The 24,729-nt window shown below is 41.1% G+C and overlaps 1 protein-coding gene across 2 annotated transcripts in view; it reads left to right on the forward strand.

The window, feature by feature from the left end:
- ARID5B (AT-rich interaction domain 5B) overlaps nucleotides 1–24,729 on the forward strand; it is a 114,619-nt gene that overhangs the window by 59,721 nt on the left and 30,169 nt on the right. For both annotated transcript variants that reach the window (XM_066324243.1, XM_066324242.1), the window contains one exon: nucleotides 19,128–19,240. In XM_066324243.1, the coding sequence (XP_066180340.1) occupies nucleotides 19,128–19,240 (113 nt within the window). The remainder of the gene's footprint in view (nucleotides 1–19,127; nucleotides 19,241–24,729) is intronic.

Genomic DNA, 24,729 nt, shown 5'->3' on the forward strand with positions numbered 1-24,729 from the left:
TTAAGTAGGTGTTGATGATTCTACTTCTCACTTTCCTGATTAAATAAGTCCCTTCACCTTCAAGTCTACAAACCTCAGCTGAACTTCACTGAGTTGAGCCTGTGTCCCGTTATGAACTTTCACAGAGGTAGAGCACAAGTTTGAAAAATGGAAAAGGTTGTTCCCAGGGTCTTGGGCAGCTCTTAGCTCAGAATACCATGTTTAAAATTAGCAGTATAGTTGCCCTCGTTCTTTTATAGCATCCCGATTTTGCAATGAACCATAATCGTTGTACTCATTTGCCAAAAAACGATGGTTCTTCAGGGGGGTTTTGGTGCTGGTTGTTTTGAAAGGCAGCCTGTAATTAAGATGAATACGTGTATATTGTGAATGTTTAGTTATGGTACAGATGGGTTTTTTTATAAAACAACCCCCCCTAAAAATTACCTAGCTGCAAATTGTTGCAGTTACTTAGTTTAGAAGTTTAAGTCAATTTATGGAAGTCTGTGTTTACTGTCTTTAGAGCTTGATCATGACATTGGAATGTATTTTGGAAAAAAAGACCCTATAAAATGAAATCCACATTTATGGGTAAGAAGCACAGAGCACTTAGGATCAGTGGTGAGACTACAGCATCTCTTTGAAGTGTAGCAAAGAGGAGTACTTGCTGGTGCCATGTTTAGTTTAGAAGGTACTGAATTGATACACTCCCTACATTCTAACACTGTAACAGCAGCTGGACCCAACGCAATTAATTTCATGAAAATGTGGACTATGATATCCCAATGACAGCAGTCAAAAGATTAAACTAGATCTGAAGCACTTAATTTAAAATAAAATTTTATTATAAAGTCAGGTCTGCTAAGATGCTGCTTTTGTGCTGCGCTGCATGTGAGTAATCTGAATGACTCATCTGGCCTCTGACATACTGCAGCCTTCAACATTCCCAGCCACGAGTGTTGCCCTTCATAAAAGAAATATCCTATTTTTGGTATGGCAGTGTCCTCAGTTTTAAAGAATTTTCCTCTTTTAAAGTGCTCATACAATTAATGCCTCATGCATGTATTCAACAATAGTTGCCTAGCAACCATCAGAAATATTCGGGAGAGCAGAGGAAGCCAAGATGAATGAGCAGTAACATCAGCTCCCATTTCAGGTGAGCTGGAGAAGGCATCAGGGTTGTCCTGGCTGGGTCTAAGCATGCAGATCCATGAAAATCGGACAGTCCCAAAGTAGCAAATAGAAGCTCCAGCTGGCACGTCAGTCCAAGGCAGAGTTGAGGTGGGTCGTGCAGGCAGAAGCAGTTGCAGGAGGCTGCATTTGGATGGACTTCTGCAGTCTCAGAAGCCTAGACCAAAGCAAGGTAACAATGGTTAAATAGATTACAGGAAGTCAACAAACACTCCTTAGTGGCTGAAGAGAGTTTTGCCACCTTGTCTTGCATTCCTGCAGCTAGAGGATGGGTGAGGTTCCTGCTTCCTTTGGTAGGAGCATTTGGCCATGGGTCTAAGCTGCAGGCAAACCCCTTGGCTTGGCTCCACCCCTTCTCTTGCATTGCTCCTGGTTCCAACTTCTTGCTGCGTTTTAATTCTGGCCTAACTTGGTCTAGGATTGGAAGGATTAGGTTTTATCATGGATTGACATACTCTCAGTCCCAATGCTGTCACAGCTGGCACTGGTGTGGCCATGTCCTGTACCAGTCCCTTTCTCTGGATGAGTTTTGGTGCTGTCCCACAGTCTCCCCAGTGGCTGTACCATTGCAGTGGCTCAGAGAACTCAACACTCGCTGTTCAAGCACGGGGCTTTGAGCCCACATTCGGTGGGATGCACTGTCTTGTCAAAACCATTTGAGATGAGAGTTTCAATCTGTATAAGTATTTCCAGTTGTTTTCTTTTCATTAGAAACGTTAAAATTAAAAAGCCCGTTAGTGCTGCTCAGAACATTTCTGACTGAATGCCCAATTTGAAGAAAGTTACGAAATTCTGACATTTTCCTGTTGGCTAGGAAAAAACCTGATTTTATGATCATCTCTACTTCAAAGGTAAAGGTTAAGAACAAGATTAGGATCTTCTTTCCACTCATGTAAATCCACAGGAGTCAATTACTTTGAATTGACAGTGCTGTGATTTAGGTCAGAATCTGGCATTAAAGCTTTTTGGGACTTGCTCTTATACCCATCAGCTTCAGTGCCACTTGAGTGCCGACTCTTTGCTTTTGGTATGTGGTGGTGGTATTTGCATGTGGAAGTGCCTCAGGGGCTCCACATAAAACATTGCTTCACTAGCTTTAATGGGATTTTTTTTTAGATTAGATGTTAAAATGTTGAAATCAAAATATGTAGAGGGTGGTCGGGAAGTATCAGACACACAGTGATAATCAGAATGCGATTTTTGAGTTGGGATATCTCATGACTTAGCTGACGAAAATCCCTCGTGTATTTTGGAGCTCTGAGGCTTTCACTCCTTTTGATAATAACAGGTATTTTTATTTCTGGCCTTGATGGCTGATGAGATATCAAACTTAAAATATGCCATGATCCTATAGTCTGGTAGTGCTTTCTGGCACTGGTCAGTGACTAAATATAGCCAGTTTTGAAACCACTGTGATAAACCTGGAATAATGTTGAGCAGAAAATTCTCAGACAATTCCACAGACAAATGTGGAATATGAAATTACTTTTCTGGATCGCATCTCGTTTGTAGTGTATATGTTTTTGTGCCCTGTGTCTCTCATCCCCAAGTTTTCCAGCTGCTATCCTATGAATGTTTTGTGGTACAGCTAAATCTTAACTAAGGCATCTCAGTGGCTCATGTTGGTTCATGCTAAAGCAAAAAATAACATGGTTTTTAAACCCCAGCTATTTCATGCATTCCTTTTGGCTCTGTAAACTATTTTGCTTTGTTTTTACAAAAAGAAAGTGTATTTTAAAAAACCCATGCATTTCCAAAAATCACTGATTGTCTTCCAGTGAGCCTAGTCCAGAAACATGGAGATTCTTGCATTGTATTACGGGATATAATATGATGCAAGAATGAGTGGTATTCATCTGTTATGCATAATGTGGAGATGATGGGGGGAAAAGGAGCCTTTTAGAAAGGATTTTTTTGTTTGTTTGGGGATTTCAAATTATTTGTTTGCATACATTTGTTTCCTTTTCCTTTAATTTGTCTTATTTTCTTTTTGGTTGTTCATTTCTTTTTTTTTTTTTTTTTTTTTTTTTTTTTTTTTTTTTTTTTGTTTTGGCTAGGGTTTGTTGGTTTTTTTTTTTTTTAATTTTAAACTTCTACTAGGCAATTTAATTTCAAGATGGTGTCTTTGCTAGAAACATAATCAAACGTAATGTCTTCCACAACCTCTTCATATGCATGACTGCATAAAGCTTGTATAACAGTTTATTATTATAAAATTAGTATAGCATAGCATAGAGCAAACGGGGCCCCTGGCCAGATGAACTAGACAATGAATAGTTATATAAGGTTTTGAGGCACATGTATTAGAACACAAGCGCCCTGTATTTTCTTCTCAATTGTCTGCTGTTTGTTAATGTTTCCCTTTCAACGTGATTGCATCTCAGTTTAATAGCACTTGCCATTTCAGGCTTTACTGTGCCAGCACTTGCATAGTTACATCCCCTCTGTGCTACAAAGCCTGCATGTATATTAAAACTGAACTAGGCATGGTTGGCTAATGGGTACTTTGAGAGATATGCACTTATAGAATTAAGTGATGTATGTAATTGTTAATTTTGTGTTAACAAGTTTGAAAAATATGTTTCACCAATAATTGTAATGCCCCATTCTCTGCAAAGTGTGACATTTTAATTCTTGTTGAACAGTTTTCTACCTCTGCTCTGTGTTTTCATGGCAGGGTATTATTTTGCAATCAAGATAAAAGCATTATTTATTAAAGTTCTAAAATACTGCATTACTGGAAGTTATAAGCTGCAGATCAATCTTCTCTTTCATAAAAGCATTTCATTGATTTTGTTTTTTTAATTGGCCTTTGAATTTAAACCTAAGTTCCATCTTATGGATTGCATATGATTCCAGAAGCAGAGAAATGCTTTAGTGGAGACTTGATGCTGTTTTAAAGGCAGCAGTGTACCTGTCACAGAACTGTGGGAAAGGCTTGCATTTGGCTTACGCAGCTTTGGGACTGTCAGATCCCAGCCTGCTGCATTTTTTGGCACAGGGAGCCCATTGACTTGGGCTGTGGGAAACCTACATTCAGCACTATCGGTCCTTGTGTCTTTCTTTGCGCCTCCGAAGGAATTTCTGTTAGAGATTTCGCTTTGGAGTCAATCAATTAACAACTCCTTCATGCTTTCAGCGGTGTGGGACAGCCTTTCTGTGGTGAGAGGGTGCACCTGCAGTAGCCTAGGTGTCTCTTGGTAACACTTTCGCCTGCCTCGGGAGTGCTGGATTTAACTGCTTTCTGTGTGTAATCCGAACAGTCCAGAAGTGTGGCTCCCCCTAGTACCTGTTGCTTCAGTCCTCCTTTTCTTCACTTCCTCACCTTTTCCCCCATTGCCACATGGTCCCATCCCCATCCTGGTTCCTTTTGCCACACCAGGGCTATTTCTCCCATGCCAGCCCTTGGTGGTTCAGTCGTGTCATTGCACCCTGCCTATTATTCCCTTTTGCAGTGAGTAAATTAATTCTTCCAACCCCAGGAAGCCTAAGTACGAAACTGCACAAAGCAAGGACTCACATTTTTCTTCCAGTTAGCAGGGATTTACTTCATTTGGCCCTTCTGTGTCATCAGTGTGGTGTGACCTTGTGCAGACTGACTGGTTGGCAGCAGTGAGGAAAGGCAGTTGAGAAGGGGAGACCATTGCCATCTTCCACGGAGTTCAGGAGTGCCTGTGTTTAGGATTTGACTTCTCAGTGAAGCTGGTTTTATTTGCTTGCCAGTAAGATAAGGAAAGGGCAGGGTGGGATGAGCATAATAGGCTCAAAACGCAATAAAAATAGCAGAGGAAACAAACAGTTTATGCCTAATTTGAAACCAACAGATCTCCATGGTGATTGCAAAAAATCCGCTACGTTTGACTGTTTAGTGAAGACAAAAGGTTAGAAATAAGAGTTCACCAGCTGTGCTGGACTGTTTGAATGAACACTGAAGTAGGAGTGTTTAAACCTTCTCAGTGACTGAGTGACTGTGTGGAGATGCTAAGGGGAATTCTGGGAATAACTTCATTGAAAATCCAGAGGATGGAAGCGTCTTCCTTCATAATGCATCTTCAGAAAAATCAGCTTCTACAAATTTCCTGGAATTTTTGCTTTCAACAGTGCTGTTGTGTGGAAAAGAGTCCATGGCACTGTGGCTTCAGACAAAAATAACACGGTAGAAAACCTTTAGAAAGCAGGCAGTAAGCTTGAAACCTTAGATAAGTTATAGGACTAATACACTTGCCACAGTGGATAATGGGACTGTAACTCCCTCAAAACTCTTGTTTAGCATTGTACCAGGGTAAATTTTTATGTTAAATAGAAACCAGAGATAACATTTCAGTCTTAATTTACAGATACTTGAGACAGAGTAAGAAGGGATTGCGTTAGTCCTTACCAAAGAAGAAATTCTGTTCATGATAGTCTGAAATATTGCTATGCAATGAGTCAGAAAGTTTCTGTTGTTCATGTCTTCAGAGTTCAGGGCTACTGAGTTTTGGCATGCAGGCTGGGCAGATAGTGTGTGCAAATCAACATGTCCTTTTGCTGAGGCCATTGGCACAGAAAGCTTCGTATTTGCAGTAGGTGTGTTTGAGTTTCTGAGTTTTAAATTGGGATTTCGGAGGGGTGAAGATACTTTTGTAGTATTTAGTCATAATGAAAAGATCTACAGAGATAGCTGATGAAGACATTTAGAGTGTATGTTACACTGCATCAAGATTTAGAGTTTCTTGAGTAAATATTGACCAATTTGACCTTTGCTTTCCCTCAGTCAATATTTATCTCTTGGGACAATGAATCTTCATATTCATTGAAGACTTTAGCTGAAGTCCAAGTCTTACTTAATAGTGTACTTGGAAATCCAGAAGAGGTGATGATTTGTCTTGATGCTACTTTTATCTGTTTAAAATTAGATATGTAGTCTTGGCCACCCATGTCACTTTGTCAGGTTTCCTAAACAAAGTAGCTTCAGGTCCTGGCTGATGGAGAGGCTTCTAGGAAAAACTTAAATCCGTCAGAAGGGGAGTAAGTAAATCTGGGAGTGGAGCAAACTCTTTATTGGAAATAAGGATGAGGATTCCTGGACTATGTCAGAGGCCTTCCAGATGCTGTCAGAAGGAGGGGAACTCACCAGGATTAGTCAATAAAATTCTAGCTGTGTATTTCATGAAGTAAGGAAAAGAAGTTTTTGGGCTTCCTGAGGTTACCACAATCTTCCAGCAGCCTAAGTCAGCAGAGGACAACATCAGGTAATGTGCAGAACTATAGAAAGATAGTGGTTAAGAGACCAGTCTGCAGACAAAGGGGCGGTGGCTTGCCAGGGGTCCCACATCCCTGAATGGCTGGGTGCTGCTGGGACCATACTACCCCCTTTATAATGTTAGTGGCAATTTCAGTATTTTGGGGGTCTGGCTTGAGGTACAGCTGAGACACAACTTCCTCTGAAAAGCGGGGGTGCTGGGGCAGCACGCATGGCTGGAACAGGTCCTGCTACCTCAGGGTGGATGCACAGGGTCATTTCTTCAGAGTCCCACAGCATCACTGGCTGCTGTCGGAAAAAGCCTCCTCTTACCAATCGGGGCAACACTTTGGAGTGGAAAGTGCAATTACTGTGCTTGTGAACTATGCTGTGAAAGTGAGAGCAAGAGAAATAGAAAGTGCTGTTCAGGCAGCAGAGAAAGGCGGAGCCTTACAAATATCTGCTTATGCAAATCAAATCATTTGTCTTCTGAAATGTTCATTTCGCCTTTTCCCTGATTATATTTTCTGAATTGCCATATGTACTTCTTGTGATATTTCAGTCTTGTCAAATTAAGAAGAGAAGGCCTTATAATTAACTTACGATATATACCAAATAAAGTAATGCTTGTCATTTTTACTGTGTGATCAGTCATTAATATTACAGGTGGCCTGTAAGTTTAAAAAAAAAAAAAGTCTAAACTGTTTTTGTAACCTTATAACTATCAAAGGTATTTGTTTGGCAAGAAGGCATTGAGAAAGAAGAGAATTTTAAATTGCACAATTATAGTTAAAAAAACAGAGCAGGCATCGTCATGTGTTTCTGAAGAGCACACTGTTTAATTTTATAGTAACAGTATTTTAAGAATGCTGACAGTACACAGGAAAGCAGTGAATAATTCTTATTGCAAAACCCTGATGGTTTGCTGTTTTCAAAATGCTAAGACTTAGTCAGCCCTGGATTTCTCTAAGGAGGAACAGGACATTTGGGAAGGAAAAAAAAAAAAGAAAAAAAAGAAAAAAAAAAAAGCCAGCTGAAGCAGTAGTAATGTATCAAAGCAGCATTCAAATAAAATAGAGGTTTGGCATCCTTACTTAGAATAGACTGGAAAATGCATTTGTTTTCATGTACTTTTTTTTTTTTTTTTTTTGTGATGTGCCTGATTGACTTGTTTTAATACCGGTGTTATTTACATTTCAGGGATGGGCCTCTATTACGCAGGAAATTGTCCAAACCCCTACAGCTGTATTTTAAATTGAAATTATTTTTTTATGAAGTGATTGTGCAGACTTAATTTAGTAATCTATTATTAAATCTATAGTTTCAGGCTGTATAAAGCCTTTATATAGAATAAAAATGGGCACATGTGAAGATCTAGGCTATATATACACCTGGTTCTATATATTAAATCTTTTACATATGTTGTCCATTTTCAGAAACAAATAAACTGCTGCTTTTGAAAACTCAGCTTCTCTTCCATATTAGGGAATTCTGCAGACTCCCTATGTTCCTTAGCTTCAGTATAATGCTAAATCAGTTTGTACATTAGTCTATTTTTAGTTATGAATGAACTTTATGGAGTGCAGCACAGAGAGTGATTTCAGAGATTCTCACTCATAAAACCCGTGTGTCATGTGCCTCAATTACAGCTGTAAACATTATGCAAGCTTTGGGCTTGCTGGGCCCAAGCCCTGAAATTTCCAGGGGGAAAAAGCATCCCCCCCCTCCCCCCTCGCGCTTTTGTGCAAAATATTAGGCAAATAGTAAATCTGCCAGCGTGAAATCAGGTTAAATTGTGTGACCTTGGCCGTGGCAGGCAGGCTGCCTGGCGTGGCAGCAGGGGGACACTAGAGGGCAACTGAGAGTTTTCTTTAAACCAGCCGAGCTGGAGATGGTTTTAATATGAACTGTTTAAACTCAGTGAGGATTTATTTTCCTGTCTGCAGATTTCACAGAAGTAACCTCAGAGTTTCCATTGACAGCAAATAATAATCCAAGTGAAGTTCTTCTGGGGGAAAATGCAGTGGGAGCGGGTCCGGAGCCTGCTTTTGCCCAAATAAGGCTGTTTTTGCAGACCCCATGTGTTAGATAATGATCAACTGACAGTCGGTCATGAGTTAATAATGCTGGATGCTGAAATATGCATACCATGTGGTATACAACAGTTCTGCGGGGAGAGACAAACACAGCTATAATTAGACATCTGAAACACAAGGAAGTGTGTAAATTGTTTAATAGTCTTCCACTTAATTCACTCAGATAATTTCCTAAGAACCAGTATTGACTACGGAAGAATATTGCACAACTGACTGCATATTTAGTTTAAACCCTGCCTTGCTCAGATAAATTTATGGATGCGGCTCAGTTTTATTTGGATTTTTCTGAGTGCTAGAGATTTGCTGGGGCCAAAATGCAGAGATGGGTTCAGTTTTGTTTGTGTTGATGTTTGGAATGATTGCAGCGAGTCCATGGGGTTTGCACTCATTTAAATTGGGCACACGATCTTAAAATCAGGACTTTAAAACCACCGTTTTTGGTGTGTTTTGGGACTTAGACAGATTCCCTAGCTGCTCATGCACAACCTGACAGAATGGCCAGAGTTCCACTTCTGTGTTTTATTGGTGAAAAAGTGGAGATCCCGTCCTGTGCTCAGCAGTGTTGGGGGGCCTGGCAAGCCAAGGTGCTGCTAGTGAAGTTGGTGATGACCCAGAGATGTGAATGGGTGCGGGGCTTAGGCTGTGGCTGCTGCTCCTGCCTCCACCTAATGCCTTCTGTAGTCCTTGTGGTGGCAGCTGGATGTAGGCATCGAAAAGGAGAGCTTACTCTATAGTTTCTGCTTGTCACTTCACTATATATCTTCACTAATACCGTCATGCAGGTTGATTATGCCTAACAAATTTTGGTTAATTCACGGTGCAACGATCAAGTGCAAAGGAAACAAAAAGGAAAGGGAATTACAATATTCCTACACCAAAAAAAAAGAATCTTATATAATCAGTTACAAATCAGAAATGCAAGAGATTATTTAAATAATATAGTTGTTATTTTCACATTGTGCACAACTTGATGATCTACCTGGCATTGTCATTCCCGAAAGCAAGGTCTTGGAAACTGTCCTTTTACTCCTTCTGGCATGAATTTCTGCCTGTTTGTATTGGTGCACAATGTCCATCAGTCAATTAGCCCATCTCATCTGTCTCTCTACGTGGCTACGGCTGGTTACGTAGCTGTTGTATTTCTGAGGTATGTAGGTCATGTCTCCATTGGGCACTGCTGACTCTGCTAGACGGCAATTACACAAACGCCGGCTTTTACTGGAGAGAAAAGGAAACGTTGTTACAGGAAAGCTGCGCTAAATTTGCCTTTTAATTTCTACAGCCCTCTAATGGAGGGCCTACCTTGAGTGTTCTGATGAGTTTTGATCGGACAGGCTGACGTGCATGGAATTTGCTGTGCATTTTCACTTCTTGCTGCCCCGTTCGCATTGTTTTTGTCTTGGCTATTATATAATCTGTTAGAACCTGCTCATTTGCTCACTTTTCTTTTCTTTTTTTTTTTTTTTTTTTTTTTTTTTTTTTTTTTTAACCAGACTATTTTGAGAAGTCAGACCTACACTTCTTGAGTGTTGCTCTGACCCTCCAACAGAAACTGAAGCCCCTGTCTGCTGGGTGCAGCTTCCCAGGAGGTGACCTTTGGGGATGGAGGGCTTTGGGGATGGAGGGTGACTGCAGATTTCTGAGGGAAAGGGAAATTTGATGAACCCATGTCTGAGCCTGTGATGCTGCCCAAGCACAGGGTGTTTCATGATTCTTTGTTCAGGGCACGAATGCTTCTTTCACATTAGTGACACAGAGAGCCATGCTGGCTTGGTTGTGTTAAATGCTTAACACAGGCTCAGCCTCGAAGATGTGAATAGCCTCAGTTAGGTCATCAGAGGTCTTTTTGCATCCTCCAGGTCTTTATGAGTTAGGCATGTACTTTGCTGAATCAAGTCTGCAACTCTTCGTGTTCCGTGTCCTGCGTTGCTCAGTACTTCACTGTGTTTGATCCTATACTCATGCGATTTCTCACCAGAAGAACCTCTGAGTCATCTAATCTGGTATGAACCCCAAGTAGTGGCTCGTCGGCCAAAATTGCTGGCAAACTCTTTCATCCAGTTCACCACCTTTTTTCTGAAGGAGAAGGGAAACAGCTGTTTGAGCAAGGACCGGAGCCAGACAGCTGGACGCCTGGTCGTGCAGCCAGCCGGGCTGCTGCAGCCGCCCGCAGCGGCCAGGCTCTCTGCTGGCAGCAGCGTGGGCTCGGCCCTCGCCGTGCCTGGGGCCGGACACCCAGCTCCAGTCGGCTATCTCAGCCCTCCAGACCCTCACGTTCACGTGCTGCTTCCTGCGCTGTGCACACCACCTTGTGTCTGGCTCAGGCTTTTCCCAAAGGCCTTGAGAAGGCTGGTTATACGCGTGCCTCCATGCCCTGGCACTGGATCAGGTATGGGGACTGCCTGGGCATGCCTGGTTAAGCCTCCTCACTCCTGAGTACCAGCTTTTTCCTCACCTTTGAGGCATTCCTGTTACCTAGTAAAGTGATTCTCAGTCATTTTTGTCAAACCCAGCACAGCTTGAGTTACTCAGACCTCCCTGAAGGCAGATACCCCGTTGGCCGCGGCGTGTTCCTGTCAGTGTATGTTGAATTTCCAGTGGGGAGTGGCCTATGAACAGTCACCCTTGGCCTGATCAATGGGACCTGTAATCCCTGTTTGCAGGTTTCATGCTGGAGCTGTATTGAGGACTATTGTGTTTTCCTGGTCTATTTTCCTTCTGATTGCTCATTTGTATGAGTCAGTCCTAGCGTTGTGGCAGTCCTGGTGTCAGTGTGAATGTAACTGTCAGGGACTTGATATTTATTTCACTGATGAAAATTTGTAATACTTACAAGGTTAGGAGCAACCTCTGTGGAATCCCACCAGAAATCTTTTCATTTGGTAGAAATTCCCCGCTGATGCCTACATTTAGCCAGTTCTAAATCCATTCAATATACGCTTGAATAAAATTACGTAGTGCTGGTTTTTAATCAAAGTATTATCTAATATTAAATCAGCTGTCTTACTGAATGCAGGTAAGTTCCGTGTGTGCAGCTAGTCTCTCTAACCTATCTTATAGTTTCAAAGTGTAAAATAAGGTGCTTTGTTTGTTTTTCTTTCCTGTTGTTTTAAGATCTGGTTTCTGTAAAGCCAAGTCAATTGAGTGGCTTTAATTATATTCTTTTGCAAGCATATCATCTGGCTTCTTTGCAAGTATGGAACAAATATTTACCAAACACCTCTGCCTCTTTCTGAATCATTAGCAATAATCCTGTCATCTGTAGCCAGTAATAGGCCTACACTGAATTTTTTTGTTATTATTGTTTTAATTTGCTCTAAGGTCTACTTGAATGTCACATATTTGTCAAGCATAGGTTTTTTTTTCTCTGAAGTCTTCAGGTTCTCACTTCAATTTCCTGCATTTCATAATTTCCAACACATTTATAGATTTTGTCCAGAAAAACAAACAAACAAATGAAGAAAAAAAAAAAAAAAAAAAAAAAAAGCTTTTTTCCATTTTTAAAAAACATTAGTCAGCAGGACATAAAGAAGTCCAGATCAAGGAAAAGTCTTAACATCCAACCATGCTGAAACGAAGAAAAAGAGACTCCAGGCCTCATCCTGAACCTCGTCCCTGTCTTACGTGGAAAAAAGAAACATTCCTTTTTTGGCAAAATTGGTCAACCTGATGTTTGCAGTGCCTCTAAATTTTCTGTTAAAAGCAATGCTAGACTGAACTGTAATTCATGAAAAATACTAGCATTTTGCTTTCTTCGGAGATTGTCTAGTCAGGAGGGGGGTCAAAACAACAGTCTGCAGCAAGTCATATGTCTCCACATTAATCCACACAAGGAAGTGTCTGTTTCACTTATTTCCAAATGGGGAATGTTTTCTTTAGAGAGGTAGCAAATTGATTTTCCCCACATGGAGCATGGGATATCTCATTTCCAAAACAAAACTTTCAGAAATGGCTACACAAGTCCTCTCTTTCTCCGTGTGGGTTAGAAAGCAGCATGATTCCTTAATGTTTCCTGCAAGGTTGTTCACTGCTGTGCTCTGGAGTTTGCAGGTCAGGCCTGACATGTTCAGTTATAAAGAAAGGGATAAACAAGTGTTTTCATTTAGAAAAAGTCTAGTAAAAATAATTTTGATATTCTAGTTGTTTTATGTCGGATTGAGCAAGCATGAGTGGGGTGTGTGTGTGGGCAGAGAGGCTGTGTGACCTCCACAGCTTGGTGAGAGCTTGAGTTGTTGGTAGGTGCTCATCACTGACTTCCATAGGTGTACTCAGGATCCTGTTGAGACCTTCCTCAAATTGAATTGATACTGTTGTTTCCTAAACACAGATCTGGGTTTTTTTTTTAGCATAGTCTGGTATTTTGCTTTATTTTCCAAGCATTTTAATTTCTAACCTTTCGATGCAATATTAGATTACTTACAGCTTGCTTCTCTCTTCATCAGCTCAGCGTGCCTGGGCAATAAATGCCCCAAGCCCTCATTTTTGGACCCTGTTTCAAGGACGCAAAAGCTTTTAAATAAACTTGCAGGGGTGAAAGGAAAATAAATTAAACGTGAAGGCCCAAAGTCAAAACACACACACAAAAAAAAAAAGGAATGAGGGGAAGGAGATAAAGTAAGGAGATGGTGGTGACGGGGAGACGAAGGAAGCAGCTGGGACTCTACAAAGTATGCAAGATTAACTAAGCTTTGAACAGTTTTTGGGGCCATGATTAAATACAGCAATATGCTTTCCTTAACTTCCAGATATTGCAGAATGCCGGAAGCCCCCTAGAGGGGTAAGTGTTAAAGCCATTAAACCTGTTAACTTTCTATTCATTACATTTTAAAAGGTGCAACACGTAACCACGCTTTTCAGCCAAGAGCAACTTTTGCCAGTCTGCATTAGGGATGACCTCAGCAACCAGCTATTTGCCACCTGCTGACAGGCATGGTCAGTTCATGGATTTTGTGGAGATCTGGGGCCATTCTTCTCACCTTGACTTCAATGGCCAGGCATCTCCATATGCTACCTCCAGCTTCTGTTGGGCACCTGAATCATGAATAGCTCTGGGATCTGACACATCCTGCCATTTCCGCCTGCCTCAGAGGGGAGATCTCCTAATCTGTTCTGTATGCACTGATAGTTTTGCAGCCTAGGGCCAAGGGTTCTGGTATCACGGCTTTTGTTCGTGTGTGTGAAAACCAGAAGACAGAAGAAGGACTGGCACAGTGTGGAAGGATTCTGTGAGGGAGGAGTGGCTGTGGATGCTTTTGGCAGCTGTGCTGCCACTGCTTCATGTCTCTTCTGAATCCAGGACTGTTCATCCCTGTTTATTCACTTCTTGTGACTTCTGCTGCTCTACCTAAAGCCTGGTTTGTGATTACCTCCCTTTGGTACACTCCCAGCTTTGCATTTAGAGCTCACCTGACTCTGTGAGCCCACCCTAAATGTAGACCCAGATCTTCTGCTGGCCCTTCTTTGCTGATGACCATGGAAATTTTTAGAAGCTCAGTTGATTTTTTTTTTTAAATTGATTTTTGCAGCTGGCAAATATGATGTTATTCTTCCTTCATCCTTCCACAGAAACATGGTCACAGAAAACAGCAAGCAGCCAGAAGAGTCTGGTTGGCAGTGTAAGTTATAAGTCCTTTAGCTGAGTACATTCTTCAGCAAAATATGGCAATGGCCTCCTTTTCTTTTTTTTCTTTCTTTTCTTTTTCTATTTTTTTTTTGTCTTTTTTTCTTTTTTCTCCTACTCTTGAAGTGTTTCTGAGAAACTGGAGTATAAGCAAACCAGAATCAAAAGTTGTATCAGGAAATAGTTACATAGGTCAGAGAGGCCTGGAAAGGCAAGAACTTTGATCATGGGCATTACAATTGCTTAGATGTGCTCTAGAGTAAGAAACGTGGAGCAGGCAATTAAAAGATGCATGTTTTAGGCATGAGTACAGTACTTGTTTAGTTATATGGTTTGCTGAGCAGCCAGCAAGGTCCAAGGTTATTTTGGGCTCAACATGAGTAAGTGATCCAGGTATGACAGATGAGGTAATGCATTCCAGGTTCATTAAAAACTCTTGGCTACACCACTGATTTTGACAGAGTGCTAACATAGCTTGACCTCAGCTCTGTGAAGGCCACTATTTTTTTTAACACCCTCCCTATAACAACACGTCTTTTGCATCAGCCAAAATATGTGAATGTAGAGAGCAGTGTTACTAGGAGGGTTGAACTCACTGGACTTCCAGTGATAATCAGACTCTTAAAGAAGAGGTAATTTTACAGTCAGTGACCTGCTAAATTCAGGTACCCCAAAACCGCAGCCATTATTTCTTGATTGATTCATGCCCCTAGAAGTGGTGGTGTGTACACAGTACATGGCATTATTGATGTAGATACAGCTTAGGTGAGGCTAGCCTGATAACAGGGAGATGGTAAGCCCTGTGATCACTTTTCCATCCTGGACACATAGGAAAAGAAGGTGGCAGGTGAATGTGTTGTCTTGTTGTGGCAGCCTATGTTTTTCCATTGTAAGTAGTGTTAATTGTCGTGGTTGACTTTGGCAGCTCCCACTTTGGTACTTCTCTTTCCCCTGCGTAGAACTTGCCTTTTTTTGGGGTGAAACCAGAGCTGGGAGTTGTTCTAGGCAGTGAGGCTTGGAAATACTCCTTTTTCTCATGTCCTGATGAGCAGGCAGTGTCTGTGAAAGTTGAATAACTGAGGGTTGGTAGAGACAGGAGAACAATAGCCAAAATCTTACAAATTTTCTGAGTAGGTGAGCAGGGTAGCTGCCCTCTCCCTCTCCTTCTGGCTCATCCCGATCACCTACAATATGCTGTTTGCACAGTCTGGGGAGACTGCTGGAAGGGAAGATGTAGTTTTTGAGCAGTGATGCTGTTTCTTGGCTTCATGAACAGAAAGAACTTCTGGCTTTGAGGAAACAGCTAGCTAGCCTGAGCAGCATTAGCCTTGATCTCCTCTCTTTTCTGTGTGGTTCTCTTGGTGGGTCAGAGCCTACTAGTGAGCTTATTGGCAATTCCTGGTCTTTATTTCTCTGCACAGATGCATCTGAATTATCTTTGGTTACTATAGTTTGTAGGCAGCTTGTGCAAGAACAGGCTTTGGAAGCATCTTCTTATTGGGATATGTATAGACAGCAAAGACTTGCCATTCTCCATCTACAGATAGTCCAACTCATGCTGTGCATGACACAGGCTTTGCATTTAACCTCTCAGGTGTGACAGTTTGCAGTAAAAACACGTAGGGCATTGCTGGTGTTTTGGCAGTACAGAGCACAGCCACAGTTTGGGGACTCCTCCAGGCTCCAAGGAGTGTTCACTGCTACTGTGTGCATTTTGCTGCTAGCTGTGTTTTACCTGGCCATACCTGAAAGGTTTGCCAGGACTCAGCAGGTAAAAGGAGTGGGAAAATACCGCACGTTGGCAAAAGGCAATCACGCTGTCAATTATACAGGAAAGAAGGTTCTTTCACTGGGACTGTATTGTCTCTCTCATACTCCTGTTCCAGGCACTCCCACTGAAGAGGTGGCAAATAATGCAAACTTTTTTGTGTACTTATTTATTCATTTTTTACTTCAATTTTCTTTGCTTATGCTCTCGCCTTCTGGGAATGTGCAAGTTACAGGGCCTCACTGCCACAAGTGCTTTCAGAAAATGAATTTGAAAGCCATATGCACAAACACATGAAGAAAGTGAATCGTTTTGGATATTCTTAGGTAGTCATGCCAGAAGTCCTTCTCCACTAGAAAACAGAAGAAAACCCATAGGATACTCACTTAGCTGTCCAGTACATACTGAACATCATCAGGCAAACTGAATGTGAATGAGCCACAAAATGTGTAAAATTGCTTTAAAATAATAATGAATAACAAATTCAAGACATTTGCAGTGTGCTCATGAATATGTCAAAAATTAAACCAAAGATGACAAAGTTGAAACATGAATGTGACTTGTAAATTCTTTCTTTGGTCCTAGTCATATTTCCTTGCTCACACAAACAAAACGAATGTCACTGAAATGCAATAATCTTTGAATAATGCATTTATTTATAATGGCTTAGGGAGCAAATATTAATGGCTTTGTTTCAAGTGTGACTGGAACTACGTCAAATACGTTTTCTTTTACAGAGTAGGTATTAGATGCCAGGACCTTCTCTTCTGATAATAATTCCTATTGCTGCTTTCTTGTTAATTGTGTGTCAGATCTGGAGTGGCTTTAGGTGATTTAAAATCATACCATGGGGCATGTGGGATGGTCCTTGTGTGTGCTGCAGACAGACTTTCCCTGCTGCAGCTCCTGAGCCACAGGGAGAATGCAAATACCCCATTTCATAGTGGGCTTGTGCCAGTTCTACCGTGGAAGGCTCCAATTCAAACAGTGTTTATATGCAAGCTCAGTATACCTGGAATTTAGGAACAAATGCCTTCTTGCTTTTAAAGCTTTTAGCAAAACATTAGGAGTGCTTTATAGTGTGATGCAAAGTACAGTGCCAAAACTCAGGATAACAAGTGTGTTTGAAAAACATTGAGCCTTGAACTAGTCTTTTTATTTGTTAAAAAGAAGGAATGGAATGAAGGAAGGAAAGAAAGGACAAATAACTTGCATGCAAGTGTGTTTGATGGCAGCTCAGCCACATCCCTCTTTGGCCCCTGGTTGGGGCAGGCCTGGGGATCCTTTCATTCAGTGGTTCATCTTTTAACGTGTGTGCCAGTGTAGCAAATCGAGGGAACATTTCCATTTCCTTCAGTACCTTTTGAAAGAGCTCCGCGACTGCTGAGGCAGCCCGTGGTTTAGGGACCGGTCCATCCCGTGCAGGTCGTGTGCCAAGAGGCGCCCGTCGGCGTGAGGAAGAAGGCATGGAAGGTCGAGCGGGGTTTGTAAATCAGGCAGGGCAGCGTGGCCAGCAGTGTGGCAGCCGGCGTGGAGCCCGGCCCACGCTCCCGCCGAGGGCTCGGCTCTGTTCGGATGAGTAATGCAGCGGCCGGGGGAGGGGATTTGTAGGCACACAGCAAACGCTCCCAGTGTTCATTTTGTGTAACACTGACATCCACACAAGTTGAGACTCCCAGCGATGTAGTGTGCAGTCACATGCTGTAGCATTCATGAGTACAGATATAAATCAGGCAGATGTTTGTCGGCTGGAATGGGTAATAATTTCTTTCTCTCTTTGTTTGATTTTGCATGTTAGCCTCAGATGACAATTTCAGAATTGCTTTCTGCAGTACTTTTCAATAAGCAGAATGTGCTTCACTGGAGATAGATGGAGATATTTCTGTAGGGAGATAAATGTATTTTCAGATAGACACAAATACGGACTTACTCCCATATGCACATGCAGATATATATATACACACATACACAGATTTATTTTTTTTTTACCTTACACCAGTGTTGGGGGAAGAAAATGATCTGACTTTTTATTTTAAACCCAAAGCTTTTCTTTTTTCTCTGAACAGACCAAATATGACAGTGTAACTCAAACTATAAAATCAAATTAGCACCCTTTATTGTGTTTGCAAACTAATTAAAATGTAAAATGTCCTGAAACCACTGGCTTACTGTGTGACAAATGTAAGATTAGAAACAATTAGAAGACACTCAAGAGGTTTGTGATGTTTAGATTTGTGACATTGTTCTAATCATCCCTTTAAGTAATGAAAACAATGGTTACCTAAAAATTAAAGGTTTAAAAGAAATTATCTTATTCAGTACAGTCATTAGTTAATGATTGTTTATCATTTTAGATGTTGCCATAGTAGTCGGAGGCTGATTTTTAAATCTGGGGGGACATGTAATAATGAGCAAGCATCTGCTTCATCTATTATTTCTATATATGATCATAATTTATGTTGTAATAGCACTGTTGAGAGATGAGTGTGATATTTTTTATGATGATCCATATCCCATTCCTCGTATGGCTCAGCACAGTTAGGATTTAGTCACTGTGTTATTTCAGAGCTGTTTTATCTTAAGAATTGGACAAAACTGAAAGTGAGTCACGTTAATTTGTATGTGTGGTATGTAACCCTTGTGAAACAATCAATCACTTATTTCAGTACTTGTCAACTTCCAGAACTAGTTGTTAAGGGTTTTTTTTTAATCCATTTCAGGACTCGGATAATTTTTTATTTTTTTCTTAAACTTTTTTAGAAAAACTTTGACAAGAGTGACAGGATATATAAACTTTTCTCAGAGCTGTAAGGAATTTCAGTATTTCAGAGCATTTCCAATACCAGATGTTTCCCAAAGTTGGAAATAGCAGTTAGCACTCTTTCTTGAAGATTAAAAATAAAGGCAGCAGGGTGATTAATGCAAGGTTGCCTATTAATATTAAATTTTGTTCTTTTTTGTACCAGGCAGAAGTATTTGTGCTTTCTCTCCGAGTCTTTGGGAGACCAGTGTTTGACTTTTTATTAATTAGTTATGTGAAAGTAGGATAGATTAGCCTTGGGGGATATTCTATACAAATGCATAGTGTGTCAAGATGTAACCCAGAGAGGACAGAATCTTGTAATAAGCATTTACTGTGGACAGATGTGTACATTTCTGTGACTGATTGTAGCAGAATTATTTATTATGCTTTTGGCTGTTAAGAATCCAGTATAAGACAATGTGCTCAAAGTGTTCTCCATTAATTTTCAGCGCCAAACCTTAAAGGCAGACCGCGCAAAAAGAAGCCATGCCCACAGAGAAGAGATTCATTAAATGGCATTAAGGATTCCAACAATAATTCTGAAAGCAAAGCTGTTGCCAAGGTAAATCACTTAATAATACTCTTTTCGCCACTCTCTTCTATTTTAGGTACAGCCCTGCCTTTGTTTCCTAGCATGCGGTTTCACACTTAGAGTGTAACTTATTTTCTTGGGGAGATAAACGTAATTTTTTTCAATAGTTTTATTTTTCGCTTTAAATCATGCCTGTGTGCAAAGTTACCAGCAATTACAATCACCCAACAACCTCATGCTATCAGCCTGTTGGTAACTGGTAGTGCTTAAGCTTTCTTGGCATCTAGTGTTAGTTTTCACATTCTGTGACACACAAACATAGTGTGTGACAGTATCTTCGAATTAAAAATAAACCTGGGAGCAGCTCACCCTGTTACAATGTACTTCTAAATATAAGTTTGAAGATAAACAGACTGTGAAACAAGAGCTGCCTCAGTAATGGTTTCTAAGAAGCGAACACAAACGACATTACCCTGATGTTAAGATCTCGACATTTTTAAATTGAAAAAAAAAAAAAAAAAAGATTAAGGCATACACTCAGTATGGAAGCTTAAAAAATCTGGGCTGTTTATTTAACAGCCACTGCTTAATACTTACTGCTGAGCTGCATGACCCACTGTTTTCTGAATAGTGCATGCTTTTACGGAGTCTTCTGTATGTGCTGCAGTGCTTAGCCCATACTGCAAGTAAAAATTGGATCACTGATTAGTGTTTATGGACTTAATCTTCAAGATATTTATGGGTTTGTGTCTTTTCCTTAAAATATTTTAAAATGGAGTTTCTGTAGTGTAAATTGAATCCAATTTTCTATGTTGTCTGAGTGGTTTTAGGCAGGAATTTGGTTTTCTCTTAAAAAAAAGAGCAGCACAAATGGCTCCTTTCAAGATGATTTAATTAGAAACTCTAAGGTGCAAAGATGGAAAATTACTTAGAGCGATAGTTGATTTTTATCTGAGACAGAACTTTGTCACTGATATTTTAAAGCTAAACAGCTTAAGAGATCTGCATATACTGAATTTTTGCACCAACTCCTCCCAAATCTATTGTTTCAATAAATTAGATGGATGTGTATCTGAAAAACACTTCCATTGTTGTGATCATCTCTTTAGGAAATACAGTGAATCTATAGATCCATTTGCGTTGGCATTGTTGTACACAGTGAATGTCCTGGGAGATTAGGAGGTTAAAGAGGTCAAGTGGGAGTGTTCTGCTCTCAGTTTCTCATAGGAAGGCAAATTAAATTCCACCTCCTCCTCCTCCTCCTCCCTAGGAGTTCAGTTAAAATTGTGCCTTCTGTTGATGACGATAAAAGAGGCTGAAGTTCATGATGAAACTCTGCCCTAAAGTCTTTGTTTCTCCTCTTTTTGTGCCCTATTGTGCTCAGTTGGAGTCTGTACTATCGTATTAGACAGGCATGGTAAGAGGTGATGGAGCCTGGTGTGTTGAGTTGCAGGGTCCTGCCAGATACTATAGACTTTGTCTGAATGTTTTCTCTGTGAAAGAATGTGCAAAATCCTTTGTGTGAAAATGTCTCAATTTGCCTCAATTCCCCCTTCCCCCAAGCCATTTTTCATGTCAAAATATTGCCAGTGCACTGCAGCATGGACCGTATTGTCAAAGCACCCCAGACTGTAGCATAAGTAGTTCTGCCTCTTCAGCACCTGATATATAGGTATTAGATAATTAAAAACAACAGTAACACTTCATACCAAATTGTTTATGCTCTCTGTTTATATTTGGGTTCACACTACTAGTCAGATGGGAGGATATTTCAGATAAGAAGTAATTCCACCTATTTATCTCGTCATACTGTGCTCATCATTGTGCAGATATTAATAGCATTAATTATCTTGGCCAGCTTAATTTCATTATAAATAATAGACATGCTCGTGATATAATGTCCTTGCATATAGTCACACTGACTTCACTGTGGCTCTTCACATCCATCTGTGTCTCAGGGCTATGGATACACTTCCCTGAGAGGAAGACAGTGAATGAAACCCTCTACAGTAGATGTACTGCACTTTGTGCAGACCCTGCCTCTGTGTTACTGGGGAGGGAGGAGAAGGGTTTTTGGGGAAGGGGAAAAACAGAGATCCACCTACATCTTCTCATTCTGGGAACTGTTGGGATCTGGTCATCTGAAGCTCCGTGTTGGAGTTCACCATTGGTTATCCTGCTCTGTGAGTGCTGCATGTCCAACTAATGCTGACAATGGGTCCATGGAGAGCAGGATTGAGCAGCGCTCATGTACACAGGCTGAATTCACTTGTGTCAGATGCTGAAGCATTTCACAGTCCTGGCCATATTCTTGTCCCAGATAAAATCTCTTCTGACCAGAAGTTGTGCTACTCGCATTCTCAGGTCATGTCACTCAGTGTCTGGCAGCAGTCCCATTTCTCAGTGGTGGGGCAGTGGCTCTGATGGAGATGTAGTGACTGTATGGTTCGGGTTGGGAAACAGCAGAAGGGGCATTCCAAAGGCTGTGGTTTTGAGCCTGTCAAGACCAATGCAAGCTGCATAGTTGTCATGACTTGCTGAATTTCATGTTCTCAGCTGCCAGTGACTAGAAAGCTTAATTCTTAAAACCTAGGCACGTTTGTATTGAGCTATCAGCAGATCATTTTGAGGGGTTTCACAATTACCTGACGAGGAAAAGTGGCTGGCTGGGTAGGAGCAGCTCTGGGTATAGATGTTGCACTATAGTTCCAGTATAGGTGACTTGTTAAAAATAGAGTGATAGCATCACAATGTAGTAGTGGACCTGTAGCTGCTGCCAGGGAAAGTTGGTGTTTTGTGTTCCACTTGTCACTTTTGCTCTCTTGATCTCTTTGGTGGTCACTGCATCAATTTTAGTGCCTCCTGGGGAACATCCTAGGGGAGTTTCCTCCACGGCTGAGAAGGGAATACAAGGCCATCTACTCCAGCAGGATCAGCTCTCCTGGAGAGAGTTATATCAGGCTCTTCTCTCAGAACACCCCTAGGACTCTGGAGGGTTTCGTACTTGATGTATCATCAGTGCTGGACAGGCTTTTTGGAACCTGTGGGCTCCAGCAGATGACCTTCATTGTACCTGCCTAATCTTCCCAAAGAGTGTTCCCAATTCAAAGTGTGTTCTAGTGCTTTTTGAAACTGGCTGATCTGACCATTTTGCAAGAACTGAAAGGATTAACTTGTTAAACACGAAAATTGTCTCCGAATGAATCTACTAATTACATCTTCTAGTGCAAATGCTGAAGTAAACCTCTCACTTAATTTGTGCAACAAGATCTGAGAAATTAGTTTAGAAGTTGCCAGGATATTCTTTTCCTGTGGCCACAGGTGGCCTGGCATGCTCTCGGACCTGGAGATTTATTCCCAGTACATTGTCCATTATGTGATGGAAACTGTAAAATGCAGGTCTGTTGTGGTCTGTGTTCTGTGTGACCTCTGGCAGGAGAAGACAAACACGCGGTTGTTCACTGGCCATTTTGTCATGGATCATCCACCTCTGATGGAACACGCAGCAGGAGATGGTCAGATGTTCCAGAGCCCATCTCAGTGCACCCCCATCTTATCCAGCTGAACCCAGCTGTGGCACTGGGTTTGTGTTTTGGAAGGAAAGGACAGTTTGTGGTGCTAAGAGCAAATCTGGCATCGTTTTCACTGATTTTGATGTGTCTGCTGGATTTACACTGCTGTTACCCCAAATGGCATTTGGCCCTTATCAATCATTGGTCTTGGCATTCTTCCATGTTGCCTGTCACATGGTGGGGAGCTCCAGAAGTGAGGCTTGGGCCTCGAATGCTGAGCAGATGAAGCATTGTGACCTTCACCAAAGCTTTGTTGAACTTAATGCTGCTTGGAGTCTGTCTATTGCATTTTGGCACCTCTGAGTTCCACAGGGGCTTTGATCTTGCTTCTCTGCAGACAAAGAGAGGAAGGTTGTGTATACCATGGGTTTTTTCCACTCTTGGTGGCTTTCTTAAAATTACTTTGCCTCCTTTAGGCTTGCACAGCCATGAGCTTTGATTTCACTTATAGTTCATGCCCAGGTTGTCTTTGCAAACACAGTTCTGAATTGTCCAGCTTGAAAAAGAGAAGCCAAGCAAGTGGGGGACAAAACTGAAAAATTGTTCCCAGATCCAGTGAATTTGCTTGAAATTTGCAGCTCCAATTAAAAATCCTAAAATTATTGAAGTCATGCATTCCTTTTGAGAGTGTTAAACCCAGTCTTTGGTGAAGCGTTGAAACCTCTGACAATGTAATCTAAACTTTGGAAGCTGTTACATAATTTTTGTGAGGTGCCAAAGTAAAAAAAGTAAAAAAAAATTACAGCTCTGACCTGAAAAGTGGATGAGGAAGTCTAAAGGTTATTTAATAGAAAAAAAACCCCTGTTAACTCCTCTGACTTGTGGATGAAACCCGTGATCTTTACAAAAGTTTAATCAAGAAGCATATCTATTACTAAAATGAGAAGGATGATGTCTTGTGCTATGGGAAGACAACATCTCTTTGAACTGTGCAATTGGAGAATATCAAGCAGTACACTGGACATGCTTCAGCAGCAAGTGATCAAGAACAATCCTGCAGGAAGTGCATTTCCCAGTCCCTGCTGCATTGCCTGGGAGGAGCCTGTACCCTCCAGTGGAGGGTATGGAGGTTTTTCAGCAGCATCAGTTGCCGTGGAAAATTGTGACCACTTGTCCACTCCACTCAGAAGCTTTGTCCAGCATCTGTGGAAAACTGGGGAGAAGATCACCTGAACTCAGTGCTCTCTGCAAAGTTAATACCTGGAGAAGTATAAAGACTTTGCTTTCCCTGAGCCTGAAATGCCAGAGTGTCTTTTATTAAGATAAATATCTTTTATTAAGATATTTATTATCTTTATTATTATCTTTTATTAAGATAAATAACCATATAGCAGTTGTGATCTTTCCAGTGATATGTTTGCTGTTCGTTTACAAGCACTTACGTGATGATCTTCATAGCAGTTCCTTCCAAACTGTCAGCAAGTATCCAGAAAGCACCTGGTTTAGAAGTGACAGTTCTGAAGGAGGGTCCATGGCTTGCTTCACCAAGAGCTCCTACTTCTCTGCACAGCAGGATACCCTGCTCTGCTCTGGTATCCTACTAAAATTCTGAGTACTGGCCCTTAGAGTCTCCCTGCTCCCTCTGGAAGCACAAAGGACATTCCATGAATGGGGTATGGAACTACTAGAAGGCTCCTGAGAGCACTCAGAGGTGTTGAAGGGACAGTGCAAATCCAAAATAGATGTAACCATTTCCACTATCTTGTATTAGAGAACTTCCAGTATTTCACTGGAAATTTATTGATGCCGTGGTCCCAAATGTCTTGGCTGTGTAGAGCTTTTAAACATCAGGTTTCTGCTTCCTTTTTTTTTTTTTTTTTTTTTTTTTTTTTTTTTAATACATGCCTTAAGTGAATACTCGATTTGTAATTTGCTTGATCTCCAAGATTAAGCCAGTCTCACTGGGTATTTTTCTCCATGTATGAGTACTGAGGAGAGGTAAAGTGG

Source organism: Sylvia atricapilla, chromosome 8 (genome assembly GCF_009819655.1).
Source record: "Sylvia atricapilla isolate bSylAtr1 chromosome 8, bSylAtr1.pri, whole genome shotgun sequence".
In the NCBI taxonomy this organism is placed as follows: Eukaryota; Metazoa; Chordata; class Aves; order Passeriformes; family Sylviidae; genus Sylvia; species Sylvia atricapilla.